General features: G+C 53.3%; 1 protein-coding gene and 1 non-coding gene across 2 annotated transcripts in view; both read left to right on the top strand.

Annotated features, from left to right (window-relative positions):
• Positions 1-129: 129 nt before the first annotated feature.
• LOC125339024 (Fc gamma binding protein) overlaps positions 130-17,852 on the top strand; it is a 35,937-nt gene continuing 18,214 nt past the window's right edge. Inside the window, exons 1-7 of the mRNA XM_048330087.1 lie at positions 130-174; positions 7,740-7,796; positions 9,301-9,650; positions 11,267-11,837; positions 12,924-13,528; positions 14,957-15,524; positions 16,337-16,929. Coding sequence (XP_048186044.1) covers positions 7,742-7,796; positions 9,301-9,650; positions 11,267-11,837; positions 12,924-13,528; positions 14,957-15,524; positions 16,337-16,929 — 2,742 coding nt within the window. The 5' untranslated portion in view covers positions 130-174; positions 7,740-7,741. The remainder of the gene's footprint in view (positions 175-7,739; positions 7,797-9,300; positions 9,651-11,266; positions 11,838-12,923; positions 13,529-14,956; positions 15,525-16,336; positions 16,930-17,852) is intronic.
• Positions 3,820-3,926, top strand: LOC125339138. Its single transcript, XR_007208428.1, has one exon. It is a non-coding gene; the product is annotated as a U6 spliceosomal RNA (small nuclear RNA).

The following is a 17,852-nucleotide window of genomic DNA, read 5'->3' as shown; positions in this document are numbered from 1 at the left end:
TGGGCCGGCGGGAGATCTTGCGCATGCGCGATAGCGCACCCCGACGCCATCTTGTGCACGCTTTACTGGGGGGGACGGGGTGGGGCGGGGCTGGGCTTGTTCTTTCCCAGGAGGTGGCGCTCGTGCCAAGTGAGGAAGCCCTGGGTGGCGGGGTTCCACAGAAGGGGGCCTAAGGTATCCCCAGATTCCACAGAGTGGGGTTCAGGGGTCCTCTAGGTCCCATAGAGGGTGTTCAGGTTATCTCCTGTTCCCACAGATGTGGGGTTCAGGTGGTTTCTAGATTCCCTAGAGAAGGTGGGGGTGTCAGGGTATTTCCGGGTTTCACAGAAGGCAGGGGAGGTTCAGGTTATCTCCCAATTCCATAGATGTTCCACAGGTGTGGGCGTTCAGGTTATCTTCAAGTTCCACAGAAGGTGGGAGGTTCGGGGTATTTCCAGGTCCCTTCAAAAGGAAGTTTCGGCTGTCCCACATGTCTCTCAGGAGAGCAGTTCCAGGTGTCCCCCAGGTTCCACAGTGGTCACCTCGGTTTCAGAGTTATTTTAGGAGTTCTCCTCAGGTGTTACCCGCAAGTGTGTATCCCTGGAGTGAGAAGCCAAGGGGCTAGTGTGAAACAAAGAGAATATATGCTTGAGAAAAGTGGGCTCTGCTAGCTCAGGCTAGTGCTCCAGTACTGTGGTACAAGCGTAGCCAAAAATCCTAACACTCTCTTCTATTCTTTTTTTATGGAGAAGGAAATGGGCATCACCCACAAAGTCATTTGCCACAGTCAGGAGGGGCAGAAATGACAGAGCGGGGTTGAGACCTAAGATCTGCCCTTGTTCTCCATGTATCAGGGTTACATTGGGGCTTGAACTAAATAAAGGTCTAGGCACTGTCCCTGAGCTTCTTTTGCCCAAAGCTAACACTCTACCACTTGAGCAACAGCACCACTTCTGGCTTCTTTTGTTGTTGTTGTTGTTGGTTGTGGGGCTTGAACTCTTGGCCTGTGAGCTGTCCCTGAGCTCTTCAGCTCAAGGCTAGTGCTCTACCACATTACCACTTCCAGTTTTCTGGTAGTTAATTGGAGATAAGAATCTTATGGATGGGGCTGGGAATATGGCCTAGCACCACATATATAGAAAACGGCCAGAAGTGGCGCTGTGGCTCAAGTGCTAGAGTGGTAGCCTTGAGCAAGATGAAGCCAGGGACAGTGCTTAGGCTTAGGCCCTGAGTCCAAGCCCCAGGACTGGCCAAAAATAAATAAATAAATAATTTTAAAAAAGAATCTCATGGACTTTTCTGCCCAGGCTGGCTTTGAACCATGATCCTCAGATCTCAGCTTCTTGAGTAGCTAGAATTATAGGCGTTAGCCACAGCACCTGGCCCATTTCTGGCTTTTTCTGTTTGTGTGGTACAAAGGAATTGCACCCAGGGATTCATGCATACTAGACAAGCACTCTACCACTAAGCCACATTCCCAGGCCACCAGCTAGAATTTTAGCAAAATAAACTTGCATTGATACATAAATACATAGAGGAGCATAAGGCATTTTCACATGGCTAAAAAAATTTAACTAATGAAAATCCCAATATAACTAGCATTCAGATTTGTATCCAGATACTGTCTTCCACGCATTGCTTTTCTCGGTGCAAATTTTTTTTTTTTTTTTGCCAATCCTGGGGCTTGAACTCAGGGCCTAAGCCTAAGCACTGTCCCTGGCTTCATCTTGCTCAAGGCTACCACTCTAGCACTTGAGCCACAGCGCCACTTCTGGCTTTTTCTATATATGTGTTGCTGTGGAATTGAACCCAGGGCTTCATGTATGTGAGGCAAGCACTCTACCACTAGGCCATATTCCCAGCCTCCTTTCTCTGTGCCTTCTAAGAAATAGCACTCAACTTGACAACAGAAATTGCTTTTTTTTTTTTTTTTGGATGGTTATGGGGCTTGATCTCAGGGCCTTGACACTGTCCCTGAGCTTTTTCACTCAAGGCGAGCACTCTACCTCCTTGAACCACAGCGCCACTTCCATTTTTCTGGTGGTTGGTTGGAGAAGAGAGTCTCTTTGACTCTCCTTCCCAAGCTGACTTTGAACTTCAATCCTCAGGTATCAGCCTCCTGATTAGCTAGGATTACAGCTGTGAGCCACCAGCACTCAGGTCACTTTTTTTTCTGTGTGTGTGTGTGTGTGTATGCGTGTGTGTACTGGTACTGGCGCTTGAATTCAGGGCCTGGGCACTATTCCCTATTCCCTGAGCTTTCTAGTTCAAGGCTGGTGCTCTACCACTTGAGCCGCACCCCTATCTCATACTGGGTAGCTCCTGTTTTGGTTGAAGGTGTTCTCCTTGCTGAGCCGTTAGAGCCCTGGGTGAGGCTATATACACAAGCAAAAGACAATCGTGTGAAGACAGCTGTGTTGCCAGAGAACTAGTCATCATCCATTTTTGTCATCTTAACCTCCGCTCCACCTAGGACAGCTGTTCCAGAATGTTGGTTATTATTTCGAGCTTTAATGTTTCCAGAGAAGTCTACATTTAGGAGCCAGGAATGTCAAGTTCTTTGCCTAGCCTGTGTGAGGCCTCGGGAGCGAGTCCCAGTGTCACTCCCGCAAAGTGACAACACACATACAATCTTCAGGTTTGTACATGTCAATCACTGACTCAACCATTTTTAAATGCCATGCAGGCCAAGTGAACCGTAGCGCTGGACGACAGGCAACTGAAGGCTGACGCCTGGCATGGGCTCCCCCGCGGCCCAGTATTGTTTCCAAAGGTGTGGGAATGAAGACTTTTCCCAGTTCCCAGGCAGAGGTGGAGGGGGGGTAGGAGCCATTCAGAAGGCAGGAAGAGGGCTGGGAATATGGCCTAGTGGCAAGAGTGCTTGCCTCCTACACATGAAGCTCTCGATTCGATTCCCCAGCACCACATATATGGAAAACAGCCAGAAGAAGCGCTGTGGCTCAGGTGGCAGAGTGCTAGCCTTGAGTGGGAAGAAGCCAGGGATGGTGCTCAGGCCCTGAGTCCAAGGCCCAGGACTGGCCAAAAAAAAAAAAAGAAGGCAGGAAGAGCTGGTGGCTCAGGCCTGTCATCCTAGCTACTAAGGAGACTGGGATCAGAGGACCTCAAGTTGAAGCCAGCCAGGCAGACAAACCTAGAGACTCTCACCTCCATCCAGCTCATCAGCAAAAATGGCAGAAGCGGAGCTGTGGCTCAAATGATAGAGCATCAGCCTTGATCAAAAAAGCCACAGCCGGGGCTGGGGATATGGCCTAGTAGCAAGAGAGCTTGCCTCGTATACATGAGGCCGTGGGTTCGATTCCCCAGCACCACATATACAGAAAACGGCCAGAAGTGGCGCTGTGGCTCAAGTGGCAGAGTGCTAGCCTTGAGCAAAAGGAAGCCAGGGACAGTGCTCAGGCCCTGAGTCCAAGGCCCAGGACTGGCCAAAAAAAAAAAAAAAAAAAAAAAAAAAAAAGCCACAGCAGGCTGGGAATGTGGCTTAGCGGTAGAGTGCTTGCCTAATATGCATGAAGCCCTGGCTTTGATTCCTCAGTACCACATAAACAGAAAAAGCTGGAAGTGTCCCTGTGGTTCAAGTGGTAGAGTGCTATCTATACTTCAGCAAAAGAAGCTCAGGTACAGTGCCCAGGCCCTGAGTTCAAGCCCCAGGATTGGCAAAAGAAAAAAAGAAAGAAAAATAAGGAAAGAAAAAAAGAAAAGAAAAAAGAAGCCACAGCAAGAAGTCTTTAGTTCAACCCCAATACCGGTATACAGATACACACACACACACACACACACATACACACACACATTCAATCTATAATTAAAAACTTCAATTATGTGCTCGCTTCGGCAGCACATATACTAAAATTGGAATGATACAGAGGAGAAGAGCATGGCCCCTGGGCAAGGATGACACGCAAATTCACTAAGCGTTCTACATTTAAAAAAACACTTCATATCTCAAAAAATTGTATACATATGCACCAAAAAGACAGAACCCCTTGGCCCCAAGTGGAGAATTCAAACATCCATCAACAGGAGAATGGGTAGTGTTTTACTTTTCAGAATTAGGAAAATACTACCAAATGTCAGGTGCTAGCGGCTCACGCCTGTCATTCTAGCTACTGAGGAGGCTGAGGTCTGAGGATCACAGTTCATGGCCAGTTGGGCAGGAAAGTTTGTCAGACTCTTATCTCCAATTAACCACCAGAAAACCAGAAGTGGTAGTGTGGTTCAGGTGGTAGAGTGCTAGCCTTGAGCTGAAGAGCTCAGGGACAGTGCCCAAGCCCAGAGTTCAAGCCCCAGACTGACCAAAAAGCCAAAACACAAAACAAACAAACAAACAAAAAAAAAAAAACAAAAGGAGAAAATGGTGATGAGAGAGAGACAGAGAGAGAGGAGACAGAAACAGAGACAGAGAGACAGAGAGAGACAGAGACAGAGAGAGAAAACTTGAAGTGGGCTTAGGGGATGCTAGAATGTTCTCTTTGACAACTTGATATGGGCAAAGGGTGTGTTTATTTGATGTGCTGTATGTATTTATGATTTGTGTGCTCATTAGTAGGTGTATTTTATTTCCATAAGAGATTTGAAAACTTAATCCGTGAATCATATCAGAATGCTGGCCTATAAGGAAAGGACAGATGTAGGAAGAAACAAAAGGCATATAAATAATTAGATACATGGGTGGGGGAGTGATAAGCATCTAGGTAAGTAGATCTAATGGAACCTGGGTTGACAGCAGTTCTAGAATTTTGGGCCAACATGGAACATAGCCATTTTAACTCAAATTTCACCAAATTAAAATTTCAGGCCCAGTCTGGTACTGGTGGCTCACACCTATAATCTCAGCTACTCTACACTGAGATCTGGAAGACTGAGGTTTGAAGCCAAGCACAGGCAGGAAAGTCCATGAGACTTTTATTTCCAGTTAGCTACTAAAAACCTGGCAGTGGGGCTATGGTTCAAGTGGTAGGCTTTGAACCGTGACTCTCCGATCTCAGCCTCCTGAGTAGCTGGGATGACAGGCGTGAGCCACCGGCGCCCCGCTTCAGGTAGAGGACTTGGACACTTTGGTTTGCATTCCGTGGGAATGGGCCCACTCTCTGTGGGTTTGTGCTTATCCCCTGCTCCTTCTAGTTCTCTCTGGCTCTTATCCAGCTTCATGTTGACTCACGTCATTTTCCTGGTTCATGTTAGAGCCGTATAGTCCATCAGCGATGCGGAGCCTTTATCTCCCGTTGTGGGAGCTTACCCTTGTGAGTATAGGGGAGAACATCACCCCCCCACCCCACCCTGACCTCCCCAACGGTCCAGTCCTCCATGATAAGCAAGGAGGAAGGGCTGCACAGGCAGCAGCTGCTTCGTGTTGACCAAGGACTCCCAGGCTTCACAGCTGCTCAGCCCTGGGGGAGACTCCTTAGCAAACAGTGCTTTTCCACACTGGGAGGAGAGAGGCAAGGCAGGAGTCAAGTCAAGCCCTCAGGATATGGACTCCATCGCAAAGCCAGCCCACACTGCCTGTCCGTGTGGCCTGGACCTCCAACAATCACCACAGGCAAATCCTGGGGTGGTGGAGAAAGCACAGATACTCCTCAAAAACCTACCCCAGCTCATTCCCTTCTGATGGGGAAGGAGAACCTCCAATGAAAAGCAGAAGTTTCACCATGGTGGGGGCACCTGTGGCTCACGCCTGTAATCCTAGCTACTCAGGAGGCTGAGATATGAGGATTGCGGTTCAAAGCCAACCTGGACAGGAAAGTCTGTGAGACTCTTTTTTTTTTGGCGAGTCCTGGGGCTTGGACTCTGGGCCTGAGCACTGTCCCTGGCTTCTTTTTGCTCAAGGCTAGCACTCTACCACTTGAGCCACAGCGCCACTTCTGGCCGTTTTCTGTATATGTGGTGCTGGGGAATTGAACCCAGGGCCTCATGTATACAAGGCAAGCACTCTTGCCACTAGGCCATATCTCCAGCCCTCTGTGAGACTCTTCAGTTAGCCACCAAATAAGCTAGAAATGGAGAGCTGTGGCTCAAGTGGTAGATTCCTGAGTGGAAAAAAAAAAGGCAGAAAAAGCTTAAGGACAATGCCCAGGCACTGAGTTCAAGCCCCAGGAGTGGCATAAAAAAATAAAAATTTTTGAAAAAGGAATTCTCCAGGAAATAGCATGCTCATAACCATAGGGTATGAGGAAGCAGACCTCTGGCCTTCAGCCTAATCCTTAATTCACTCTTCGTATGAAACTACCCAGATCCCTTTGAAAAACAATAAGCTTATTTGTTATTCTTTCTTTTTTTTTTTTTTGGCCAGTCCTGGGCCTTGGACTCAGGGCCTGAGCACTGTCACTGGCTTCTTTTTTGCTCAAGGCTAGTACTCTACCACTTGAGCCACAGCGCCACTTCTGGCCATTTTCTGTATATGTGGTGCTGGGGAATCGAACCCAGGGCCTCATGTATACGAGGCAGGCACTGTTGCCACTAGGCCATATCCCCAGCCCCTGTTTATTCTTTTTTGTTGTTGTTGTTGTAGGACTTGAATTCAGAGTCTGGGCGCTGTCCCTGAGCTCCTTTTGTTCAAGGCTAGCCCTCTACCACTTTGAGCCAGAGCGCCACTTCTGATTTCCCAATGGTTCATTGGAGATAAGAGTCTTATGGACTTTCCTGCCTGGTCTGGCTTTGAACCGTGATCCTCACATCTCAGGCCCCTGAATTGCTGGAATGACAGGCTGTGAGGTCCCAGTGCCCAGATAATAAGCTAAATTCCATGCGTCCACCTTGCAGGTGAGGAGCCACGATGGACTAAAGGCAGATGCGTTACAGCCCGTACTACAGACCTGGGTCAGGGGCTTAGCTCCCTGCCCCTCGCCCTCTGGCATCAAGAAATTCATTCATGCAGACTGGGAAGAGGCCAGGACCCGGATGTGAACATTTTTCTGTTGTTCCTGGCAGGGGCCAAGGGAAAAAATCTGACCAACAAGCCAGCAAACATGACCAAGGCCACCTCCCACCTCTCCCCCACTACCTCCACCCTACCCCACCCCTGCCTAGAAACCCGGGCTCTCAGCACCCTGATCCCCAGCTGTCTCCCTCGGGGATACCACCCTTCTAAGACTGAGCTTTCCCATTGGCTCCCAGAGTGTAGCCACCAGCTGTCCCCACGCCTTCCTCAGAACTCTGGCTCCAGGGGTGTCCCCCACCCTTTCGTGGGCTTCCCAGCCTCCCCATTCCACCTGGCCCCTGAGATCATCAGCCTCGTCCCGGAAGTTGGCACCATCAGCCTGGCAAAGGGCCCAGGGTGTGCCCCAAGGGCTTGGGAGGAGGGGGCGGCTAAGAAACTCCACTATATATCTCCGTCCATGGGCTGACCCTGTAGCTCCAGGGACCTGCAGGTGAGAAGGGCTGGGGGTCCCCTTTTGGCGAAGGGGGGACAGGAAGTTCCTTGGTCCTGTCCCTGGCGCTAGCCTTCCCCATCTTATGCACCCCACAGCTCTTTCTGGATATTTGATCTCTCATCCTGTCCTTAGGGTCTCTTGCCTTTCCCACCTCACCCCAGACCCACTGGATTGCCAGCCTTCCCTCCCCTGCACACACTCACACACACACTCACACTCACACACACGGTTCAGCCTGGCCTCACCTACCCAATTTCCCTCCCCACCTCAGTCGTCTCAGCTCTTGTGGTGACACAGGCCCTCTGTCCTCTCTGGACCCTCTCCCACAACCCGAGCCGACCCTCACTGCTTCTCCTCCTCTGCTTTCAGGCATGGGAGCCCTGCGGAGCTGGCGGGCCCTCTGGGCCGGAGCAACCCTCCTGTGGGGTAAGTCAGACCCGGCCTCCTCCATCCACAGCACTGTTCCCATGTGAGCAACCCTGTCTGTGTGGGTCAGCACCCTTCCTTCCTGTCCCCTCCACATACCCACCTTCCACTCTCTCCGGATTAGCTGAGATCGGAAAGAGACCCCTAGTTTCTGTGGAGAAATATGGAGGAAACAGCCTCTCTCTCTCCCTTCCTCCTCTCTCTCTCTCTCTCTCTCTCTCTCTCTCATGAAAATCAGGATCTCTCTCTCTCTCTCATGAAAATCTGGATAAAAATAAATGAAGCAAACACACAATCAAAACATCTACTATAGGGGCTGGGGATGTGGCTTAGTGGTAGAGTGTTTGCCTAGCATGCATGAAGCCCCAGATTCAATTCCTCAGTACCACATAAACAGAAAAAGCCAGAACTGGTGCTGTGGCTCAAGTGGTGGAGTGCTACAGTCTTGAGCAAAAGAAGCTCAGGGATAGTGCCCAGGCCCTGAGTTCAAGCCCCAGGACTGGCAAAAAAAAAAAAAAAAAATCCACTGTAGTCCATTTTAGTTGCTGGTGACTCATACCTGAAAATTCTAGTTACTCAAAAGGTTAATATCTGAGGATTGCAGTTCAAAGCCAGACCAAGCAAAAAAATCTGAGAGACTCTTATCTCCAATTAGCCAGTGAAAAAAAGCCAGTAGTGGAGCTGTGGATCAAGTGGTAGAGCGCCAGTCTTGAGTTAAAAGGTGAAGAGCGTGTGCACGCGTGCGTGTGCGTGCTTGCCCGCACACACACAGCCAGGCACAGTAGCTCACACCTGTAATCCTACATACTCAGGAGGCTGAGATCTAAGGATTACCATTCAAAGCCAGCTCAGGCAGGAAAATCCATGAGACTTTTCACTGAACCACCAGAAAGTGGCGCCATGGCTCAAAGTGGTAGTCGAGCAAAAGAGCTCAGGGACAGGGCCCAGGTCCCCTGAGTTTAAGCCCCATGACCAACCAAAAAAAAAAAAAAAAAAAAAAAAGTGGGGATTGAAGAAAGGGAGGAAGGGGTTAGAATGGAATATGACAAGCTTAGCGGTATGGGGAGAATATAACTAGGAGGGGTCAGAATTCAGGAGTCTTTGAGACTTCTGACCATGAAGGGCTGTTTCCCTCAGCTCTGCTTGTAGCTTCTTTGGCAATAAGAGCTCACGGACTTTCCTACCTGGGCTGGGCTTTGAACTTCGATCCTCAGATCTTAGCTTCCTGACTGGCTGAGATGACAGGCATGAGCCAGCTGTCTTATGGACATTTTTCTTTTTATCTTTTTTCTTTCTTTCTTTTTTTTTTTTTTTTTACTTTTGCCAGTCCTGGGGCTTGAACTCAGGGCTTCATGCATGCTAGGCAAGGGCTCTACCATTAAGCCACATTCCCAGCCCCATTTTTTTTTTTTTTGCTTTTTAAAAACACTTTCCTTAAAAAAGAAAGAAAAGAAAAAAACCCCACACCCCAAACCCTTTCTTTTCACCTTTCTTCCGTCCACAGTGGTGCTGCCCCCCGCAGAGCCCTCGTGCAAGGGCGTCCACTGCGCAGCTGGGCAGCGCTGCCGGATGGCGGGCGGCAAGGCCTCGTGCCCCACCGAGCCCACAGCCGTGTGCCGCGCCCAGGGCGACCCACACTACACCACCTTCGATGGCCGGCGCTATGACATGATGGGCACCTGCTCCTACACCATGGCTGAACTGTGCGGGTCTGACCCCACGCTGCCCGCCTTCAGCGTGGAAGCCAAGAATGAGCACCGAAGCAGCCGTCAGGTCTCCTATGTGGGCCTGGTCACCGTGCACGCCTACAGCCACTCCGTGTCCCTGGTCCGTGGGGAAAACGGCTTCGCTAGGGTGAGTGTCCCCCGGAGGAGTTGGGGGTTAAGATGGCAGGAGCCGCTGGGAATGTGGCCTAGTGGTAAGAGTGCTTGCCTCGTATACATGAAGCCCTGGGTTCAATTCCCCAGCACCACATATATAGAAAACAGCCAGAAGTGGCGCTGTGGCTCAAGTGGTAGAGTGCTAAACTTGAGCAAAAAGAAGCCAGGGACAGTGCTCAGGCCCTGAGTCCAAGGCACAGGACTGGCCAAAAAAAAAAAAAGAACCTAGCTAAGATGGCAGGAGCCGTCGGTCTGAAGAAAGAGGCAGGGCCTCGGCCTCATCCAGGGTGTCACACCCTCTCCAGTGAGGAGGCAGAAATGGAGAGTCTGGATCTCAACCTTGAGACCGTCTCTTTCTCCATCATATCAGCTTCTACCAATGTTAAGAGAGAGGGCCCGGTGCAGGAGGCTCACGCCTGTCATCCTAGCTGCTCAGGAGGCCGAGATCTGAGGATCGCAGTTCAAAGCCAGCCTGGGCAGGAAAGTCTGTGAGATTCTTAGCTCCTATTAACCGCCAGAAAACTGGAAGTGGCGCTATGGTTCAAAGTGGTAGAGCACTAGACTTGCACTGAAGAGCTCAGGGACAGCACTCAGGCCCAGAGTTCAGGCCCCAGGACTGACAAAAAAAAAAAAAAAAAAAAGAGGTAGCAGTAGACCAATGACCGATTTCTGTAATCCTAGTTTCTCAGGCTGAGATCTGAGGATCACAATTCATATGCCAGGCCCAGGCTTTCAAATCCTTGAGACTCTTATCTCCAATTAACTGCCAAAAAGTTGGAAGTGGAGCTGTGGCTCAAGGGGTACAGCACCAGATTTGAGTGGGGAAAAAAAATCAAGCGAGAGTGCCAAGCCCTGAGTTCAAATCCCAGTACCAGCAGAAAAAAAAATTAAAAAAGAGATCAGGACTGGCTTCCTGACATGTAAGCAGGTATTTTAGAGACAGTTGGGAGGTGGTAGTGGGCAATGTGCCTATCTAGCGGGGTGACAGAAGGTGCAAGAGCAATGTTCCTGAGGCTCTGAGGGTGGCAAGAACAAAGAAGCAAAGAAGTTACCTATGGGAGCATGGCGCCGGTGGCTCATACCGTAATTCTAGTACTGTGGGGGTTGCATTAAAGCACTGAGCAACATCTCCCCGCCCCAACTCCTACCTGCTACTGAAAGGGCACCCGTTGCAAAGCCTCACTTACTAGAGCACTCAGAGTTGAGTCGCTTAGTTCTGTCCATTAAAGCACCGGAGAGCTGGGCACTAGTGTGTCTCACACTTGTCATCCTAGCTACTCTGGAGGCTGAGATCTGACAATCAAGGTTCAAAGCTAGTTGGGGCAGGGAAGTCCATGAGACTCTTCTCTCCAATGAACCGCCAAGAAAATCGGAAGTGGTGCTGTGGCTCGAAATGGTGGAGAGCCAGAGCAAACAAAAACACAGGGACTGAGGCCATGAGTTCAAGCCTCACAACTGACAATAAAAAGCAAGCAAGCAAGCAATACCCAGTGGTTAGGACAGACATGGATGGGGGGAGGTACGAGGCAGGGCGGGGTACACACACACACACACTCACACCGATGTCCGATTGCCCCTCTCCGCGCACAGATCGACAGCCAGCGCTCCCGCCTGCCCGCCTCACTGAGCCAGGGCCGCCTGCGCGTCTACCAGAGCGGCACGCGGGGCGTGGTGGAGCTGGACTTCGGGCTCGTGGTCACCTACAACTGGGACTGCCAGCTGACCCTGAGCCTGCCCCAGCGCTTCCAGGGCCAGGTGTGCGGCCTGTGTGGCAACTACAACGGGGACCCGGCCGACGACTTCCTCACGCCCGACGGGACGCCGGCGGCCGACCCCGTTGAGTTGGCCAGCAGCTGGAAGCTGGACGACGGCGACTACCTGTGTGACGACGGCTGTCTCGGCAGCTGCCCGGCCTGCACCGCCGGCCAGGCCCAGCACTACGGCGGGGACCGCCTGTGCGGCCTGCTCACCCTGCCGTCCGGCCCCTTTGCCGCCTGCCAGGAGGTCCTGGACCCCCGGCCCTTCCTGGAAGACTGCGTGTACGACCTGTGTGTGACGGGCGGAGAGCGGCTCAGCCTGTGCCGTGGGCTCAGCGCCTACGCGCAGGCCTGCGTGGAGATGGGGGTCTCCGTGGGGGACTGGAGGCCACAAGCCAACTGCCGTGAGTGCCACCCCGGGGAGGGGGGGCTTGGTGGAATGGCAGGGGTACCCTCCCTCCCCCCCGCTCAGGTGCTGGTCCTGGGGTCTGAACTTAGATCCTTGTGCTCTTGCTTGGCTTTATTTACTTACTTATCTCAAAGCTAGGGTTCTGCCTCTTGAGCCATATATCCCCGCTTTGGGGTGGTTCATAAGAGTCTCGGTGACTCTCCTCCACCAGGTGGCCTCAAACCACGATCCTCTAGATCTCGGCCTCTGGAGGATCTAGGATGACAGGCCTGAGCCACCAGAGCCCAGCCGGCTTGTGGTTTCATCTTGATGCTGGGGATTGCTAAGGATTCAATGCTGGCCAAGCCCACCCCCCCCCCCCGCCCCTGCAACCGGGCTCTGCCACATGAGCCTAAGGTTAGGGAACAGTCTGCACAGTCTGGGGGTGGCCCAGGCTGAGAAGTTGAGAACCGAAGGGTACTGTGGGAAAGCAGAGAAAGTTCCTGACCCACCAGGGGAGGGCCTAGGGTTACGGTGGAATTGTCGGGATTGTTGCTGTATCTCTGCCATGCAATCATCCAGGCGCCCCTATAGCCAGCAGAAAAGAGACAGCAGTGAGCTCATGCACTGCTCAGCTCACTGATTATCTGTCAAGGGCCCGGCCCGGCCTCGGGGCTGGGGACTCAGCAGTGCTTCTCACAGTGAACTCTCACAACCGCCCAGCACTGATGGGAATGTGGAGTTGACGGACAGCAGAGCTATTTGCTCGTGGTCACATGGGAGAGCTGGGATTTGAGGCCAGGCCTTCTAGACTCTATAGAACCTACAGACTCTATAGACTCTGCCATGAGGGAAAGGTGACACGGGCCGAGGGAGCAGCCAGTGCTAAGGCCCTGAGGTAGGAACGCGTCTGATGAGCAGATGCTAGTCTACTCAGGGCAGGGCAGAGCGAGCTGGAGTGGAGTGCTAGGATTCCTTCCTTAGAGGTTCTTCCATCTGGGCAGGGCTGATATATAGTGAGCAGAGCGGGAGCTGGAGGAGGTTGGGGTGAGACTTCAGGGACATTCCTGTAGCTTGATCAAGCCTCTCCTAATTCCCACAGCCCTGTGCTGCCCAGCCAACAGCCGCTATGAGCTCTGCAGCCCCGCCTGCCCGGCCTCCTGCAATCCAGCAGCGGCTCCGGCCAACTGCTCCGAGCGGCCCTGTGTGGAGGGCTGCGTGTGCCTGCCGGGCTTCGTGGCCAGCGGCGGGGCCTGCGTGCCGGCCTCCTCCTGCGGTTGCACCTTCCAGGGCCGGCCGCTCGAGCCGGGCGAGGAGGTGTGGGAGGACGACCGCTGCCGTCGGCGCTGCACCTGCGACGGGGCCACGGGCCAGGTGAGCTGCCGGGACACGCAGGGCTGCCCGGCAGGCGAGCGCTGCCGCGTCCAGAACGGCCTGCTGGGGTGCTACCCCGACAACTTCGCCAGCTGCGAGGCCTCCGGGGACCCGCACTACCGCAGCTTCGATGGCCGGCGCTTCGACTTCATGGGCACCTGCACCTACCTGCTGGTGGGGGCCTGCGGCCAGGACGCGGCGCTGCCCGCCTTCCGCGTGCTGGTGGAGAACGAGCACCGCGGCAGCCAGGCCGTGAGCTACACGAGGGCCGTGCGGGTGGAGGCCCACGGCGTGACCGTGGAAGTGCGCAGGGAGCACCCGGGCCAAGTGCTGGTGAGTGTGGGCCTGGGACTGGGGCGACGGGAGGGGGGGGGCAGGCAGGAGGAGTGCGAGAAATCCTCCCCCCCCCAAAAAAAAAAGATTAGTGGCTTCCTGATCTGGCTGCGGCCTGAGGATGGAGGTTCAAAGCCAGCCCTGGGGAAGGAAAGTCCATGAGATGCTTATCTCCAGTGAATCCCCCAAAAGCCAGAAATGGGGTTTATGCCTCAAGTGGTGAAGCACTAGCCTTGATCCAACCTGAAGCCCTGAATTCAAGTCCCAGTGTCATTAAAAAAACAACAACAACCAAACCAAGTGGGACTGGGAATGTGGCTCAGTGGTAGAGTGCTCGCCTTGCATGCATGAAGCCCTGGGTTCAATTCCGCAGTACCACATACACAGAAAAAGCCAGAAGTGGCGCTGTGGCTCAAGAGGTAGAGTGCTAGCCTTGAGCAAAAGAAGCTCAGGCCCTGAGTTTGAGCCCCAGGATTGGCAAGGAAAAAAAAAAAAAAAAGATCTGGGGGAAACAATCTGGGATAGGAGGTGGGAGTGGTCCAAACCTGTGATCCTAGCTACTGGGGAAGCAGAGATGGGGGGATCAGGGCTCCAGGACAGTCCCACGGTAGGGGATGGAGGTGTTAGCAAGACCCCATCTCAACCCAATGCCTGAGCACTGTGGTATACACCTGTCATCCCCAGCAAGATGGCTGAGCACAAACCAGAGGATCACAGGCCAAACTGTCCAGGTTGCCCAGGCATAAAGCAAGACCCCAGCTTTTTGGTGGATCATTTGGACATAAGAGACTCATAGACTTTGCTGCCTCGGTTGGCTTTGAACGGTGAACCTCAGATCTCAGCCTCCTGAGTAGCTAGGATGACAGGTGTGAGCCACTGGTGCCTGGCTGAATGGTTCAATCTTAAAAGAATGAGGAGCTCCGGGGTGGTGTTAGCCAAACAGGGGACTAGGGCTTCAAAGGAGTTGGGGAATGTCACAAACCGGGGTGTAGTAAGTGCAGAAGGCTTGGGCTTGGGCAGAGCCTTGGTTGGGCCAAGGTCAAGCATGACATTTGAGGTAAGGGGCTTGAATTTGAGCCGAGCCTTGAAAACCAGAACCAAAGCAGCCACAATGGTCATTGGTGTTTGGGGCAAAGGCCTTGAGATATGAGAGGTACAGAGGAATGCCAAGCAGTGGAGAGACAGACCAGGCAGGGTTTGAAGGCTAGGAGTGATGGATTTAGATTTGAGTTTTACACTTGAAAGATGAGGAATGATATAGACGGTATGCCATGCAGAGGATACCGCCAGTGCAGAAGTCCTGAGGTAGGTAGGACTAATCAGAATGTGTTCAAGAGAATCACAAGGCAGTGGCCCAGGGGTTGCTGGAGTTGGGTGAGCCACAGGTGAGCCTTGCAGATATGCTGACCGGTTGGCCACTCTGCCCAGGTGGATGGCATCCTGCACTACCTGCCCTTCCAAGCAGCCGATGGGAAAGTGCAGGTGTTCCGCCAGGGGAACAATGCCGTGGTGAGCACGAACTTTGGCCTGACGGTCACCTACAACTGGGATGCGCACGTGACCGCCAAGGTGCCCAGCAGTTACGCCGACGCCCTCTGTGGGCTCTGTGGGAACTTTAACGGAGACCCGGCTGACGACTTCGCCCTGCCAGGCGGCGGCCAGGCTGCCAGCGCACTGGCCTTCGGGAACAGCTGGCAGGAGGAGACCAGGCCGGGCTGTGAAGCCACGGAGCCGGGAGACTGCCCCAACCTGGAAGCGCTCATCGCCGAGCAGCTGAAGAACAAGAAGGAGTGTGGGATCCTGGCAGACCCTGAAGGGCCTTTCCGGGAGTGTCACAGCGAGCTGGACCCCCAGGGCGCCCTGCGTGACTGTGTCTACGACCGCTGCCTGCTCCCAGGACAGTCAGGGCCACTGTGCGACGCCCTGGCCACCTACGCGGCTGCATGCCAGGCGGCGGGGGCTACCGTGTACCCGTGGAGGACGGAGGAGCTCTGTCGTGAGTACCAGGAATGCCCTTCTGCGATCCACTACCATAGAAGTAGCTCTGATCACTTTAATTCTTTTACTTTTTTAAAAATTAAATTAAAATTTTTGGTGCCAATCCTGAGGCTTGAACTCGAGACCTGGGCACCAGTCCCTGAGCTCTCTGGCTCAAGGCTAGGGCTCTACCACTCGGAGCCACAGCGCCACTTCTGGTTTTCTGGTGGTTCATTGGCGATGAGGAGTCTCACAGACTTTACTGCCCGGGCTGGCTTGGATCTGTGATCCTCAGATCTCAGCCTCCAGAGTAGCCAGGATGACAGTACAGGTGTGAGCCACCTGCACCCGCGTGGCTTTCTTTTATTATTACACTTTTTTTTTTTTTTTTTTTTTTTTTGGCCAGTCCTGGGCCTTGGACTCAGGGCCTGAGCACTGTCCCTGGCTTCTTCCCGCTCAAGGCTAGCACTCTGCCACTTGAGCCACAGCGCCGCTTCTGGCCGTTTTCTGTATATGTGGTGCTGGGGAATCGAACCTAGGGCCTCGTGTATCCAAGGCAGGCACTCTTGCCACTAGGCTATATCCCCAGCCCTATTATTACACTTTTTAAGGGCCAGAATTGGGGCTTGAACTCGGGGCTGGCACTCTACCACTAGAGCTACGTCTCTCCTTCCAGCTTTGGGCTAGCTCAGGGGAGAAGAGAATCTCGTAGGTTTGTCCGTCCTAGTCTCGATCCTCCGGATCTCAGCCTCCTGAGTAGCTAGGATGCCAGGCAGGAGCTTCCGGCGCGAGCTGAAGGCTCTGTGGTGACCTTGGCCCCTCTCCCTGCAGCCCTGAGCTGTCCCCCTCACAGCCACTACGAGCCGTGCTCCTATGGGTGCCCGCTGTCCTGTGGAGACCTCCCGGTGCCTGGGGGCTGCGGCTCGGAATGCCGCGAGAGCTGCGTGTGTGATGACGGCTACGCGCTCAGCGGCCAGGCCTGCGTGCCCTTGGCCTCCTGTGGCTGCGTCCACGAGGGCACGTACTACCTACCCGGCCAGACCTTCTACCCGGGCCCTGAGTGCAACTCCCTCTGCCACTGCCAGGAGGGCGGCCTGGTGTCCTGCGAGCCCTCCTCCTGCGGCCCGCACGAGGCCTGCCAGCCGTCCAATGGCATCCTGGGATGCGTGGCTGTGGGCAGCACCACCTGCCAGGCGTCAGGAGACCCCCATTACACCACCTTCGACGGCCACCGCTTCGACTTCATGGGCACCTGTGTGTACGTGCTGGCTCAGACATGCGGGACCCGGCCTGGCCTGCCTCAGTTTACCATCCTGCAGGAGAACGAGGCCTGGGGCAATGGCAAAGTCAGCGTGACCAAGGCCATCACAGTCATTGTGGCCAATTACACGCTGAAGCTGGAGCAGAACAAGCGGAAGGTCACGGTGAGAGCTGAGATGGTGGGGCGGGGCCCTGACGGGGCGCACTGATCCCCAAGCAGGATGTGCTGAAAAAAGCCCAGCTTTAGCTCCCAGCCTCCACTGTCTCTTGGCTCTATTTTGCTCAAGGCTGGTGCTCTACCACTTGAGCCAGACCTCCACTTCTGGCTTTTTGGTCATTCATTGGAGAAAAGAGTCTCACAGACTTTCTTGCCGAGGCTGGCTTTGAACCCTGATCCTCAGATCCGAGCCTTCTGAGTAGCTAGGATGACAGGTGTGAGCCACCAGCACCTGGCTCACCACACTATTAGTAGTAATAGTAGTCTTTTTTTATTTTTTATTTTTGCGAGTCCCGGGGCTTGAACTTGGGGCCTGGGCACTGTCCCTGAGCCTCTTTATGTTCAAGGCTAGCTCTCTGCCATTTCAAGTCACAGCTTCTCTTCTGGCTTTCTGATGGTTCATTGGAGATAAGAGTCATTGACTTTTCTGCCTGGGCTGGCTTCAAACTGTGATCCTCAGATCTCAGCCTCCTGGGTAGCTAGGATGACAGCATGAGCCACTGGTGCTTAGCTAATAGCCATGTTTGTAAAAGATGTGTAGTGATAATGCGGTTAGCTGGACACTAGTGTCTTACACTTGTCTCATCCTAGCTACTCAGGAAGCTGAGATCTCAGGATCGTGGATTAGAGCCAGCCCAGGCAGAAAAGTCTATGACTTTTTTTTTCCCCCTGGGCTTGGACTCAGGGCCTGAGCACTGTCCCAGGCTTCTTTTTGCTCAAGGCTAGCACTCTGCCACCTGAGCCACAGCGCCACCTCTGGCCTTTTCTATACAGGTGGTGCTGAGGAATCGAACCCAGGGCTGCATGTATACGAGACAAGCACTCTTGCCACTAGGCCATATTCCTAGCCCCAAGTCCATGACTCTTATC

Source organism: Perognathus longimembris, chromosome 20, assembly GCF_023159225.1.
Source record: "Perognathus longimembris pacificus isolate PPM17 chromosome 20, ASM2315922v1, whole genome shotgun sequence".
Classification (NCBI taxonomy): Eukaryota; Metazoa; Chordata; class Mammalia; order Rodentia; family Heteromyidae; genus Perognathus; species Perognathus longimembris.
The sequence above is the reverse complement of the archived record's forward strand: the minus strand, read 5'-3'. Positions and strand labels throughout refer to the sequence as shown.